Raw genomic sequence first — 13,057 nt, 5'->3', positions numbered from 1 at the left:
AGACTTCCATCGTCTTTGGTACCTCCCGAGGCCGTGGTGCCCAGGCACGGTGTCGCTAGGACACAAGGAGGCCTGGCGGCCGCAATGACAGGGCTGCACTGAGCGCCAAGCTCTGGCCTTACCGCATCCTGTGCAAAGCCACTGGCACGGCCGCCCGCACACCTTCTGTGTCTGGGCTTCACGGTCGGAATCAAAGATCCGCTCTATGATCTTTGGTCGTGATCGGGATTGTCAGTAGGCTGGGGACAAGTGAGTATGAGTGGCGTCCTCAAATGGGCAGGATCCACGTGATAGATGTGGCCTGCCATCTGCTCACAGGCATGCGTCCTAGCCCCAATGCAGAACTAAGTTGCCGAGCCCTGGTCTAGTTTGATACAAGAACATGTACAGCTCCTAGAGCAATTTCATGGACCAACACTAGAGGGTGTTCTGACCAAACCAAAACGAGAGGAAGTGAAATGTTGAAATGGCTGTCATTTACACACAGTTGGAGTTGTGTATGAGCTGCAATGAAATTGGACTTTTATTGTATTCACCAATGGTCATAAGCAGATAGAATTAATCTTAGTAGCTTGTGTAGAATCTGAAGTTTCAGTGACGCATGTGTTGGTGACATTAAGTCTAACCATTATTTTGACATTTGGGATCTGTTGGATAAATGCATAATCTCAACTAACATTTGAGGTACTTCAAAAATATGATTGGGGAAACTATTGTAAGTAGTTTTTAAACTATGGTTGAGACTGGAAACATTTTCTTGGGTGCACCTTGGGATTGCAGACGATACTGATCACTGTTGCTAGGTGTCTGAAGAAGGGTCTCAACCCGAAAGGTCACCCATTCCTTCTGTCCAGAGATGCTGTCTGTCCCGCTGAATTACTCCAGCATTTTGTGTCTATCTTCGGTGCTAGGTGAGAGATAGACAAGGAGCTGCAGATGCTGGAATCATGCATAGAAGTGCTGAAGTAATACAGCAAGTCTCTGGATAGACATAGATAGGGAATGTTTCAGGTTGGGACCTTCTTCAGACTGCTGGGTAATGTAGTTTGCAGTTTAAGGAGCACTGCTGCAAAATGGTGAAAGATTTATAAGGCATCATCAAATTTCTTGATGGTTGTTTTTATAATTTTATGTAAGAAATGTCTTTAAAACATTTTTTTTAACTTGTTTGGTATGAACCAAATTCAACACAGATATTACAGAAGGCATTGTCCTGCTCCAAGCAGAAGTAACATTGGTGGCTGCAATCTGATCAGCATTTGGGCCATATTCTGCCTTGGATTTTATCCTTTGCTTTTGATTTTCATGTAATTTAACTGGTACTTTAGTATTCGCAATATGTTCTGGAATGAGGACTAGTGGATTTGGCACTGAATTAGGTAATTATAGTATCGTATATATGGTGATGCAACTGATTTAAATACTGGCAATGCTATTGTCAGCAAACTGGCACGATTTATTTTGCCCTCCCTACTGCTGTGTTGGAATATTTGTGGGAGCCTCTGTCCTATCCTGGTGCTTGTGCAACAATTATATGGTTATAGTGATCTCTGCCACAAGGATTTTTTAATGCGGAGTGAACCTGGGGCTATTTGCCTGGTGTTTAGGAATGTTGGGATCAGTAACCATACAGCCCTGAGGCCTGCATCTCTGTGTTGAGTGGTCAAAGCATCAGCTCCAACCTGCCCATCAGACCTCACAACAGCCTCTGGTCATTACTTTGGGGGTTTCTTCCATCTGGGCCATGTGGTGATAAGATCACTGTTTCATGCTGCAAGAGGTCAGTGGAAGGCAGGGTTCCAGCACAACAATGTGCAATCCTGGTATATTTTTAAAAGTATGGTAGGCATGCCTGGTCTCCACAATGTAGAGCACTAAAAGTTGAGTGTTGTGCAGGGCCGCACTAAATCGTATTACTCAAGTACATTCTTGGGAAATCCATCATGATGACTGCACAAACTGTATTTAGATCAGTTGTAAACACAACTAAAACATGTAGCTGCTAACATTTGAAATAACAATGTTAGAAACATTCAAGTCAGCTAACATTGGTGAGAATTGGATGTACACTGTCACATTTATACTAAATGAATTATCAACTTGGCTTCAGAATCAAAGAGCAGTAGCATTATTAGCAGACTGCATGTCAGATTTAGTTTAAGTGTGAAGAATAGTGTCAAATGTTGGTTATATCCTAGAAACTTATTTAACGAAACCTGCCTGAGATTCTGTCAAGAAATTGTTTTGCCTATTCACATCTCCCTGACTTTCTGATGGTTTATTATAGTAAAGTGTTACTTTTGTTCATATTCCTGTCCATTTGAAGAATATCATACAGCCTCATAATTTATTTGGAAAGCTTTTCTCAAACTAGTTAAAACAGTAAAAAAGTACAAATTGCTTGATAGAGTTTGAAAAATGAGATTACATTAAGGGTGAAATGATAAGCAAATGCACTGTATGGGATCATGGTGCATTTAAAAGGCCTGGTAAAATATTACAATAATTTACTGATTGTGTAATTTTACAAATAAATGAGCCTTCTATTATCTTTCACAAGTCATCTTTCCTATCTGACAAGGGTTTGAGTGTTAGCATTGTTAGAAACCACGAACGTTTGTTATTTGTTACTTGGATAAGTGCCATGCTTGTGCTTCACGATATCGCAAAAGGTTGCTACTAGTCCAGATGGATGAAACCAATGAGCCATAGGGCATGTATTCAATAAGAGGAGTTAGAGTGAACTTAAACCACATCATCTGGTGTAAATACAAAACTGCTGCCAGAAACCCCAAGGCTAATGTAAAACTGGAATGTCTGCCAAGTATTTTTTTTTAATAAAAGCTGAGATTTATCAGTGTACTTTGCTTCTAAGCAAATTTTATTGTGTTAACCGTGACTTTTAGGGGGGAAAAATAGGTTTAAGGTGTAACCACTTGAGCCAGTAAGTGTTAAGATAAGTCTGTGTTTGATGAATGAAAGTGCTCAGTGTACACGCGTGTGGGTTCTTGGCAAACTGCCATGTCTTTGGGGAGTGCTGAGATTATTGATGACATAGAACATTCGTACTCTTGGCATGTACAGCTGATTCAAACTGGCAAAAGAATTGGTGCCTAGAGGATCAGTGTTTTTATATTCTCCTCATTTAATACAATAGGGAATCATTTATATGGAGCACCTGTTTAGCACAAGTTGTATACAGAGTATTGTAGGTCATTTTTCATTTTTCATTTTTCAAAAGCTCTTTGGTTCTTTTATTTTAGAAATACACTTAAACAATAACATGTACAATTTTGTGTCGGGTATAACAGAAGCATTTTAATTTTGATCCGAACAAATTGAGCTCAACTTATTTTTTGAGAGGTTGGCTTTTACAATTGTTGAGTTACGTTAAAAAATGAAAGATTTTACAAAATCATCCATTTCAGCATGGAATGAAGGCATTCGGCCCATCGTGTTTAGACTGACTCTGAAAGAGGGATTCAGCCATCCCACTCTCTCTGTCTATAGCCCTGCAAATTCAATCTTTTCAGATACATCTATCTCCTTTTTGAATACTCCATTTGAATCTGCCTCCCCGCACTCCTGGGTTTGAATTCTAGACGTTAACAATACGGCGTGCGTGTTTTTTTTAATTTAAAAAAAGCCATTTTGGATTGCCAGTCACTTATTTTATATCGTCTAGTTACTAACCCCTCTGCCAAAGGAAACTGGTTTTCCACCTACTCTGCTGATACACTTCATGATTATTAATTTCTCACCCAAAAGTCCTTGCAACCTCCTCAGTTAACAGGCAAACAACTCCAGCTTTTCCAGCCTATCCACATAAATGACGTACCGCATCCCTGGAATCATTTTGGTTATATTCTTCTACATTTTCAATCTTTCCTTTTTTCACACGTTTCAGGAGTAGAATTAGGCCATTTGGCCCATCGCGTCTACTCCGCCATTTAATCATGGCTGATCTCTGCTTCCTAACCCTAATTTCCTGCCTTCTCCCCATAACCCTTGACATCCGTTCTAATCAGGAATTTGTCTGTCTTTGCCACAGAAATATCCACGGACTTGGCCTCCACAGCTCTCTGTAGCAGAGTTCCACAGATTACCTACCCTCTGACTAAAGAAGTTCCTCGAAGGTAGACACAAAATGCTGGAGTAACTCATCGGGACAGGCAGCATCTCTGGAGAGAAGGAATGGGAATGGGCGACATTTCGGGTTGAAACGTAACCCATTCCATCTCTCCAGTTATGCTGCCTGTCCCACTGAGTTACTCCAGCATTTTCTGTCAACGTTCGATTGAAAGCAGCATCTGCGGTTCTTTCCTATACCTAAAGAAGTTCTTCCTCACCTCTTTTCTAAAAGAGCGTCCTTTAATTCTGAGGCTATGACCTCTGGTCCTAGACTTTCCCACCAGTGAAAACATCCTGTCCACATCCACTCTATGCTATATTTTTCTTGATGTGATGCTCAGAAGTTGACAGGTTACTCCAGTTATGGCAAAACAAGTACCTTTTTTAAAAATAAACATTCATCATGACTACTGTGCTTTTACATACGAACTTACATATGAGCAAGAGAATACCACTCAACCCCTCAACCTGCACCATTCAACAAAAAAATATTTGTCGCCATTTGAGATGGGGAATTACAAAGAATCTTGACAGTCCGTGAAGGCAAGAAAATTGCCACATTTGTTTAAAATGGTGACCCTTATTTTTAAATTGCAACACAGTTTGAAATCTCCTGATGATCTTGTATGTTTCAATTGTCTTCACTCTAAACTCTTCCTGATACAAACCTGCCCGTCCAATCTTTCTCCATGAAATAGCCCTTTATTATAGTTATTTGTCAAGTAAACACCCGTAGAACTCCTTCCAATGCATCAGCCTCTTTCCTTAAATAAGATCTAAATTTTGTTGTACATGGTTCATGTTACAATGACAATAAATAAACTATTCTAAATCATATAAGGTACTGGGTGTGATAATATTCCATGTAACTAAAGCTCAACCTACCTATTGTATTCAATTCTTCTAACCATGATAAGCTTTCCAAATTACGTGAGTATCTGCATAGTAGCCGGTTGTGAATCATTCACTACAACATCCTAATCTCTCTTTTTAGATAACTTTACTGTTTGTGCAAAATGGATAATTCTACACTTTCCCCCATTATATTTCACTTGGCAGATATTTGCTCACTTATTACCTACCTATATCCTTTGTATGCTATTTCAGTTCCCCTCACAACTTTCCCTCCTTTGTGTAAACATCTCAAATTTATAATTTCAAAGCAAAATTTGAATGTTTTCAATCTTGCAATCAGAATTTGATAAGATCATTCGTTTTGGAGAAAATACGGCAGTATAAATGTTGTGATATGCAATGGAAAAATAATATGCAAGTATTAAAGTGATCTTGAATAGAAACATTATGCAGCATTTTGTAGATATTTGATTTTGGGAAAAAAGGTTTATTATAGTAAACAAATTCTGCAAATGATTTGATAAATCGTTTTTTATGTGCACCATAAAGACAATATGCATTTTTTAGAGATAATATTCCAGTCTCCTGAATCTGTTATACATGTACCACTCCTAATTTTTTATCTTTGTCTCCTTCAAGGCAAATGGCATAAAGATTGGACCACAGCACGCTGCTACCAATGCATCACATCCGGGTAGCCATGGAGGGCAACAGGCTGGTGGAGGTTGCTGTTGAGGTTCTTCGACTCTCTGTCTGCTTGACTTGGGACCCTTTACCTTTTCACTCTCTTCCTTATCAGTTCAAGAAGTGAGGCCATTGCTGTATGTTTTATCTAACAGGGGATATCCGGAAAGTCCTTCATAAACCTTGTAAAACTTATCGTATATACTGTTCTCAGCAGGAATTTGCTTAATGACAGGATTTGAAAATTGTACTTGCACCTATTTACAGTTAATTTTTTCTGGTTAATCTTTTGTCTATTTTGCCCTTGACTACAACATGAATTGTATTAAACACTACAAATTTTGTCTGAGTATTTTAAGTATGGATTAAAATTGCTATCACTGTTACTTATTTTGCAATACCAAACTGTAAAAGCTGTCAAATTTCAAATGCTGTGGAGAAATGCTAGAGGAATGTTTTAATTCTGTATTTATCATCCACTTTGTGTATATATAGTTAAAATAACAAGCTTGGGTATATGTTGGTCGAGCTGAAATCCCTTCGTAGTTAAGCAGATCACAAACATTTTCTGGATGACTACGGCTTAAAATGGCAGTATTGTTCTTCTAGTCTAAAGCTTTGTCTATTCCAAATTTGTGATGGTTTTACTTTTTGGGCTCACTACCAACTGTTCTGTTCCCCATCCTACCACTGAAACCTACATCCATAACTCTCAAATGTAACTCAAGTTAAATGTACATTGTCACAAACTTCATATCTTCATTTGTCTATTTTAATGCCAAATGTCTATTCAGCTTCTTTAAAGCACCCCCTCAAAAATGAATCAGGTTTGCCTTAAGGAGTAGTTTGACAAGATTACAACAAATGGCAGCTGAGAGGATCCTTTTTGTTTTGTTTGGGGTGGTTCATTGAAATGTGTAGAACTTTTTTCTCATTATACACATTTTTATCTGCATGTATTTCTTTGACCAGTAAATTTAAACATGAACTTAAAAATTAGATGTACAAGTGGTGTAAAATTTTTCTTTCTTGGCAGTTTGTTCTGTTTTGTCAGTGAAGATCTTGTTTATTGTACAGGGGTCATAAAATAATAAACCTGCCAAAATGAAACAACCTGGCAAAAACTGAACAGGCTGCAGCTTTGTGAAGTGTGTAAGAAGGAACTGCAGATGCTGGTTTAAATGAGCTTTGTGGATCCCATTTTCCTTAAATATTTAGAAATGTGTTTAAACTAAAATTTTAAAGTAGCATCTTATGAAGGTTAATTGTGTTTTGCCATATTCCACAACAAAAAAGGCATTTTGGGCAGTTAATTGCTATTGGTAAACCTATAAACCAAAGCAGGTCAAAGGTAATTGAACAGGAAGAAAGACATTGGTAAAGGATTCAAAAAGTAATGAGTTAAGATGCCGGTAATACATGAACTTTTGTATGAGCATTTAATCAGACAGCAAAACTTGGTCCTAAAATCAGTCCTAAAGACCCATCATTTATTTATATGCCTCTGTACTCCACAATTTGAGATTTGTGATAGGAAAACAAATCACATGTGGTTAAAGTGCACATTGTCAAATTTTATTAAAGGCCATTTTTATACATTTTGGTTTCATCATGTAGAAATTACAGCTGTGTTTATACATAGTCCCCCCCCCCCATTTTCCCCCCCCCATAATTCAGGGCACCATAATGTTTATAACCATAATTGCTCAGATGTGTTTAATTTCCTCCTTAATGCAGGTACAAGAGAGCTCTCGGCATCTAGTCTTTCCTCCAGTCTTTCCATCACCTTTGGAAACTTTTATTGCTGTTTATCAACACGAGGACCAAAGTTGTGTCAATGAAAGTCATTATGAGACTGAGAAATCTTATTACATTTAACTGTTAGAGACATCAGCCAAACATTAGGCTTACCAAAATCAACTGTTTGGAACATCATGAAGAAGAAAGAGAGCACTGGTGAGCTTACTAATCGCAAAGGGACTGGCAGGCCAAGGAAGATCTCCACAGCTGATGGCAGAAGATTTCTCTCCATAATAAAGAAAAAAAAATCAAACACCTATCTGACAGATCAGAAACACTCTTCAGGAGTCATGTGTGAATTTGTCAATGACCACTGTCTGCAGAAGACTTCATGAACAGAAATACAGAGGCTACACTGCAAGATGCAAGCCACTGGTTAGCTGAAAAAATAGAATGGCCGGGTTACAGTTTACCAAGAAGTACTTAAAAGAGCAACCCCATTCTGGAAAAAGGTCTTGTGGTCAGATGAGATGAAGGTTAAATTATATCAGAGTGATGGCAAGAGCAATGTATGGACTATGTATAAACACTGCTGTAATTTCTACATGTTGAAACCAAAATGTATAAAAGTAGCCTTTATTGAAATCTGACAATGTGCACTTTAACCACATGTGATTTTTTTTTCTATTACAGATCTCACTGTGGAGTACAGAAGCAAATAAATAAATGATCGTTCTTTGTCCCAAACATTATAGAGGGCACTGTAAATGATTTTGAATGTATCCCGATTGTACAATGGAGTTGCCAGTGAGCTTGAAGGTTTGGGTGAGGGTGTTCTGCAATTGTTATGATCTTCAATTAGTGGCAAAAAACAGTAAATGGGATTCCTGTCTCTAATTGTGATGCGCTCTCATTAGCAATGTTACAACATTTTGAGATTTAAAAAATCAAGTCTGCAATTTATCCTATCAGATAAAGCATAAAAAGAAGTTTGATTTGACACCTAATTCACTTTCATATCTTCAGTATTAAAAAGGTTATGGCCATTTTCATACTCGGAAATAAGCATCTTGTTCCCTATTGCTTTTCGATTGACTTAACACAAAAGCTGTGATTGAGGACAGTCAAAAGCCCATAACCTTCTTAAAAATTAAGAGAACTGAAAGAAATTTTCAGTTATTATAGATTGAAGCATTCTGAAACAAATATGAAACAATCTTACTTGGATGCATATAATTAGTTATGTGCAATAATTAGTTATATGCTGTATGCTTAAAGCATATAATTAGTTAGTTACCTAATTGTAGCTAATTACAAAATTCAATTACTAGATCTAAACATCTATCCATTTCTTAAGGAAAGGTTAACATTTTTAAATAGCCTAAGTGTCCAAATAACATTCACACAAGAATTCACAATATCACATGATTTTTTAAAATCTCATTGCCATGAATATATAGGCCAAATGGAAGGAATTTAATGTTTAATTCCCGTAAATTAATGGCTATTTTAATCATCTTGCGAGTGGGATTTTGTGGAACGCGATCGATTGGAATGTTGCAGTTGCAGTGAATTTAAACCCCATATCGGCAGGAAAAACATTGCCGGTTCGTATGGGGCCAAAATCACATTTTCGCCAAGGAAATGTTGATTAAAGTCATCCTAAGAAGCAAGTTTGTATGTAAAATACACGACATACATTATGTTTTGTCCCCTACGTGAGATCCGTCCCGTTGACGGTGTTAGAAGTTTTTATTTTACTCCAGCGATTAAATTGTCCCGCTATTTTTTTTTTTTTTCTTTTTTTTTTTTTTTTAAAACTTCCGAGAACGAAAGTCGGAACGATTATTCTGCAGTAGCTGGCAGGCCGAATAAAAATATCTTGGACAGGCAGGAGAAAATGGCATTTTAAACCCCGCCCCCCCCCCCCCCCCCCCCCCCCCCCCCCTCAAAGGCGCCCAAAGTCACACACACACGGCCAGTGGCAGAACTGCTGTGCCGCTGAAGGTAATTATTGTAACATTGCTGGATAAATATTGGGTGAAGATGAGTTGAATGCAATTACGGTCCCTTTCATGCCAAATAGCCTGCTGATGAATTCTATCCATGGCAACTTATTAAGATGATGGGACATCTGGCTCCACTAACTGCGCAAATTATTCATGCAATGATTTATGATCTAGTACCTACAATCAATTTCTCACCCAATGTCCAAGCTACTTGATTTCTGCTGTCTCCAGCAATTTATTGATCAGTCTTGGATATGCCTTACAGATGTAGCTCTCTGGAGAAAAGAGTTAGCAGATGTGGCTCTCTGGAGAAGAGAGTTAGCAGATGTGGCCCTGTGGAAAAGTAACTTCAAATGATTTACAATGTTTTTTCTTGGTCCTAGACAATTGTCACAATAGTTTGGTGTGTTTCAGATTCTCTAGTCTTAGTAGACAGCTTGTTAGCATATATCCTTTCGAAGTGGTATGGACTCTTCTAAGATCCAGTGAATATAACCCTTAATCTTTTATCTCAAGATGACCCCCAAATCTGAGAAAATAATAGAGTGAATCTATACACCACTATTCCTTGCGTAAGAGGCCCAAACATGTTCCAATCTTGTTTGGCACTGGTCTTCATTGATATTGATCTTGATCAATAATCCCGTCGTCGCAATTATGGCTTTCAGGCCATTATGAGGAAATCACAAGGAGATGATGAGCTTCTGCAGGTTGGTAAAATTTGAGGAGAGTGCTTCTTGGTGTACCTCAGTTGAATTTTGACATGAGGTTGAGAAATCTCATGGGTAACAGTTAAGGCTGATCCCTACTTTTCTGATTTGGGGAGAAGGCAGAGGAATGGGGGTTAGAGATAAAGACAGATCAGTCATGATTGAATGGCAGAGTAGACGCGATGGACCAAATGGTAGGCATGCTTTGAGTGTTTGGTCTCCACAATCTAGAGCACTAAAAATTGCGTGTTCTGTAGGGCCGCACCAAGTCATCTACTTTACTGCATTCTTGGGAAATCCATCATGATGACTGCACAAACTATTTAGATCAGTTGAAGCTGCTTGTACACTAAACAAAACAAATGGACTAATTCTACTCCTATGACATGGAGATTTTGTCCACTATGCCTTTAGAATGAGAGAAACTCTTTGACCACAGGTAGGAAATGGTTCAGAAATACCTCAGCAATTACTTCCTCTATGTCAGACCTCTCTGTAGTTAAGACTTTTTTTTTCCACAATTAGAGATCACGATGAAATCTCCTGGTATATCCTCTTACCAGATGTGAGCAATGAGATTGTGGATTTATGACCCAAACCTTTCATCACAGAGATTCAAATTGTAAGCTCCTGAGGTCTTGTTATGGTGTAGTTGGAATATAGCCTTTCAACCTCCTGGTCAAGAGATCCCAAATTCCCTTATGCTTTCAATGTGCTAGCATAGCTTTTGGTCAATTGAAGGGTATAATCTGGTTCAAATCTCAGGATCAACTGGACAACAATGATTCCTGTCCTATATTCTCTGAGACCTAGACTCTCAGGACATAGGAAAGATCACACCAATGCTAAAGCTGCAAAATATTTACTGGATGAACAAACTATCCCCAGCATAGAGGATGTTACACAATTGATTCTGCCTCTGCTGAGCAGGCCATGTTGTTTGTATGCCCAACACCTGATTCTGGGAAACACATCCACTGTTCTGATCTCGTTTCCTGGGAAGATGTCAAGTAGATGGAGGAAATCATTCAAGGATGTGCTTGAAAAGGGCTTTCCAAAAAGTTTGCATAATTTCTACTGAGTCACAGGCATTCCTGGCCCAAGAATGCTTCAAGTGCATATGTATTCAGGATAACATTGGGACTGCATTTATTTTCCTGGGCAGCATAATGCACCACCTTTTGAACTACCTAGCCATCTGCCTAGCCAGATAACTCCTGGTCCATCTAAGTAAGAGTGTTGGTCCCACCTTGTTACTCCATTATTCAACTTAGAAATCACTGAGCAAGACATCTTTGATCTTGGGAATTACCTATGAAAAATTACATATTGCTACAGGTTTACCAGAATGCTGCCCGATTAGGAAGTATTAGCTACAAAGAGAGGTTGGTCAAACTTAAATAGTTTTTTCTGGAATACCAGAGGTTGAAGGGAGACCTATTAGGAGTATAAATCTGAGAGACACGGATAAGATAGGTAGTCAGAACCTATTATCCCAGGGTAGAAATGTCAAAGATTAGGGGACATTAGTTTAAGATGAGAAGGCAAAGTTTAAAGGAGATGTGCGGATCATGTTTATTTACAGGGATTGGTGTCTGTGATACTATTTACAGGGGTAGGAGGCAGATATGATAAGAGGCTTTTAGATAGACACATGGGTATGGAAACGATGGGAGGCATATGGATCCAGTGCAGGCAGATGAGAGATTATCTTGACATCATGTTTAGCACAGACGGCGAATTGCTCATAACTTCATTTTAACATGGGGCGTTTAATAAAATGCAAGATCTGATTCCCCTGTACTAATGAGGCTTACTATTTCAAATATATTCTGTTCTTCCTCCAAAGCTGAATAATCTCACTTTTCCAATGTAATATTCCTTCTGCCACTTTCTTGCCTGCATGCTTATCCTATCTGTCCCTTTTGGAAGATTGGATGTCAATCCCCAACATGCAAGAGGTCTGTTCAAGAATTGAGTGGGGAAGAAGCTATTCTTTAAGTTGGTGGTAGGTGCTTTTGTAACTTATGCCCTACAGAAGAAGGGTGAAGAGAGAATGGACTGGGGTGTGGGTGGTCCTTGACTGTGACTGCTTTCCTGCAGGAGCATCAAGTCTGGGTGGAGTCAGTGGGGGAGCGAGGCTGGTTTATGTGATGGATTGGGTTGTATTTTCAACTCTCCAATTGTTTGCAGACTTGGGCAGAGCAGTTGCCATGCCAAGCTGCGATGCATCCAGAAAGAATGATTTCTATGGTGCATCTGTAGAAATTGGGAAGAGTCGTTGGAGACATCCTAAATTTACTAAGCTTAAGGAAGTAATGAATTAATACAAACATTTTTTCACTTACTGTCCAAATTAAAAACAAATGATAAACAGTGAACTGGATATTTGTAATATTACATACTTTGATTATTTTCACATTCAGCACATTCCGATGTTGGGGGAGTCCAGAACCAGGGGGCACAGTTTAAGAATAAGGGGTAAGCCGTTTAGAACGGAGACGAGGAAACACTTTCTCACAGAGAGTGGTGAGTCTGGAATTCTCTGCCTCGGAGGGCGGTGGAGGCAGGTTCTCTGGATGCTTTCAAGAGAGAGCTAGATAGGGCTCTTAAAAATAGTCAGGGGATATGGGGAGAAGGCATGAACTGGGTACTGATTGGGGATGATCAGCCATGATCACATTGAATGGCAGTGCTGGCTCGAAGGGCCGAATGGCATACTCCTGCACCTATTGTCTACACTTTTGCACAAGGATCTTTGCTCATTACGTTTAGTTTCATATTTCTGAAGATCCTTTTATTTAATTGCTAAAGTGTGCCTTAAACCAGGCAGGAAAATGAAAATATTTCTGCATTAATGAAGTTGTATGTGATCAATAATTATCCATTAATTCAACCCATGTTGACAATGGTGGGAGGTTCCTCAAA

The 13,057-nt window shown here is 38.8% G+C and overlaps 1 protein-coding gene across 1 annotated transcript in view; it reads left to right on the top strand.

Annotated features, from left to right (window-relative positions):
- The window catches only part of rab2a (RAB2A, member RAS oncogene family), a 60,227-nt gene extending 53,428 nt beyond the window's left edge, over positions 1 to 6,799 (top strand). The window contains exon 8 of the mRNA XM_055634014.1: positions 5,626 to 6,799. Within this exon, the coding sequence (XP_055489989.1) occupies positions 5,626 to 5,721 (96 nt within the window). The 3' untranslated portion in view covers positions 5,722 to 6,799. The remainder of the gene's footprint in view (positions 1 to 5,625) is intronic.
- Positions 6,800 to 13,057: the final 6,258 nt, after the last annotated feature.

This window comes from Leucoraja erinacea, chromosome 4 (assembly GCF_028641065.1).
Source record: "Leucoraja erinacea ecotype New England chromosome 4, Leri_hhj_1, whole genome shotgun sequence".
Classification (NCBI taxonomy): domain Eukaryota; kingdom Metazoa; phylum Chordata; class Chondrichthyes; order Rajiformes; family Rajidae; genus Leucoraja; species Leucoraja erinaceus.
The sequence above is the reverse complement of the archived record's forward strand: the minus strand, read 5'-3'. Positions and strand labels throughout refer to the sequence as shown.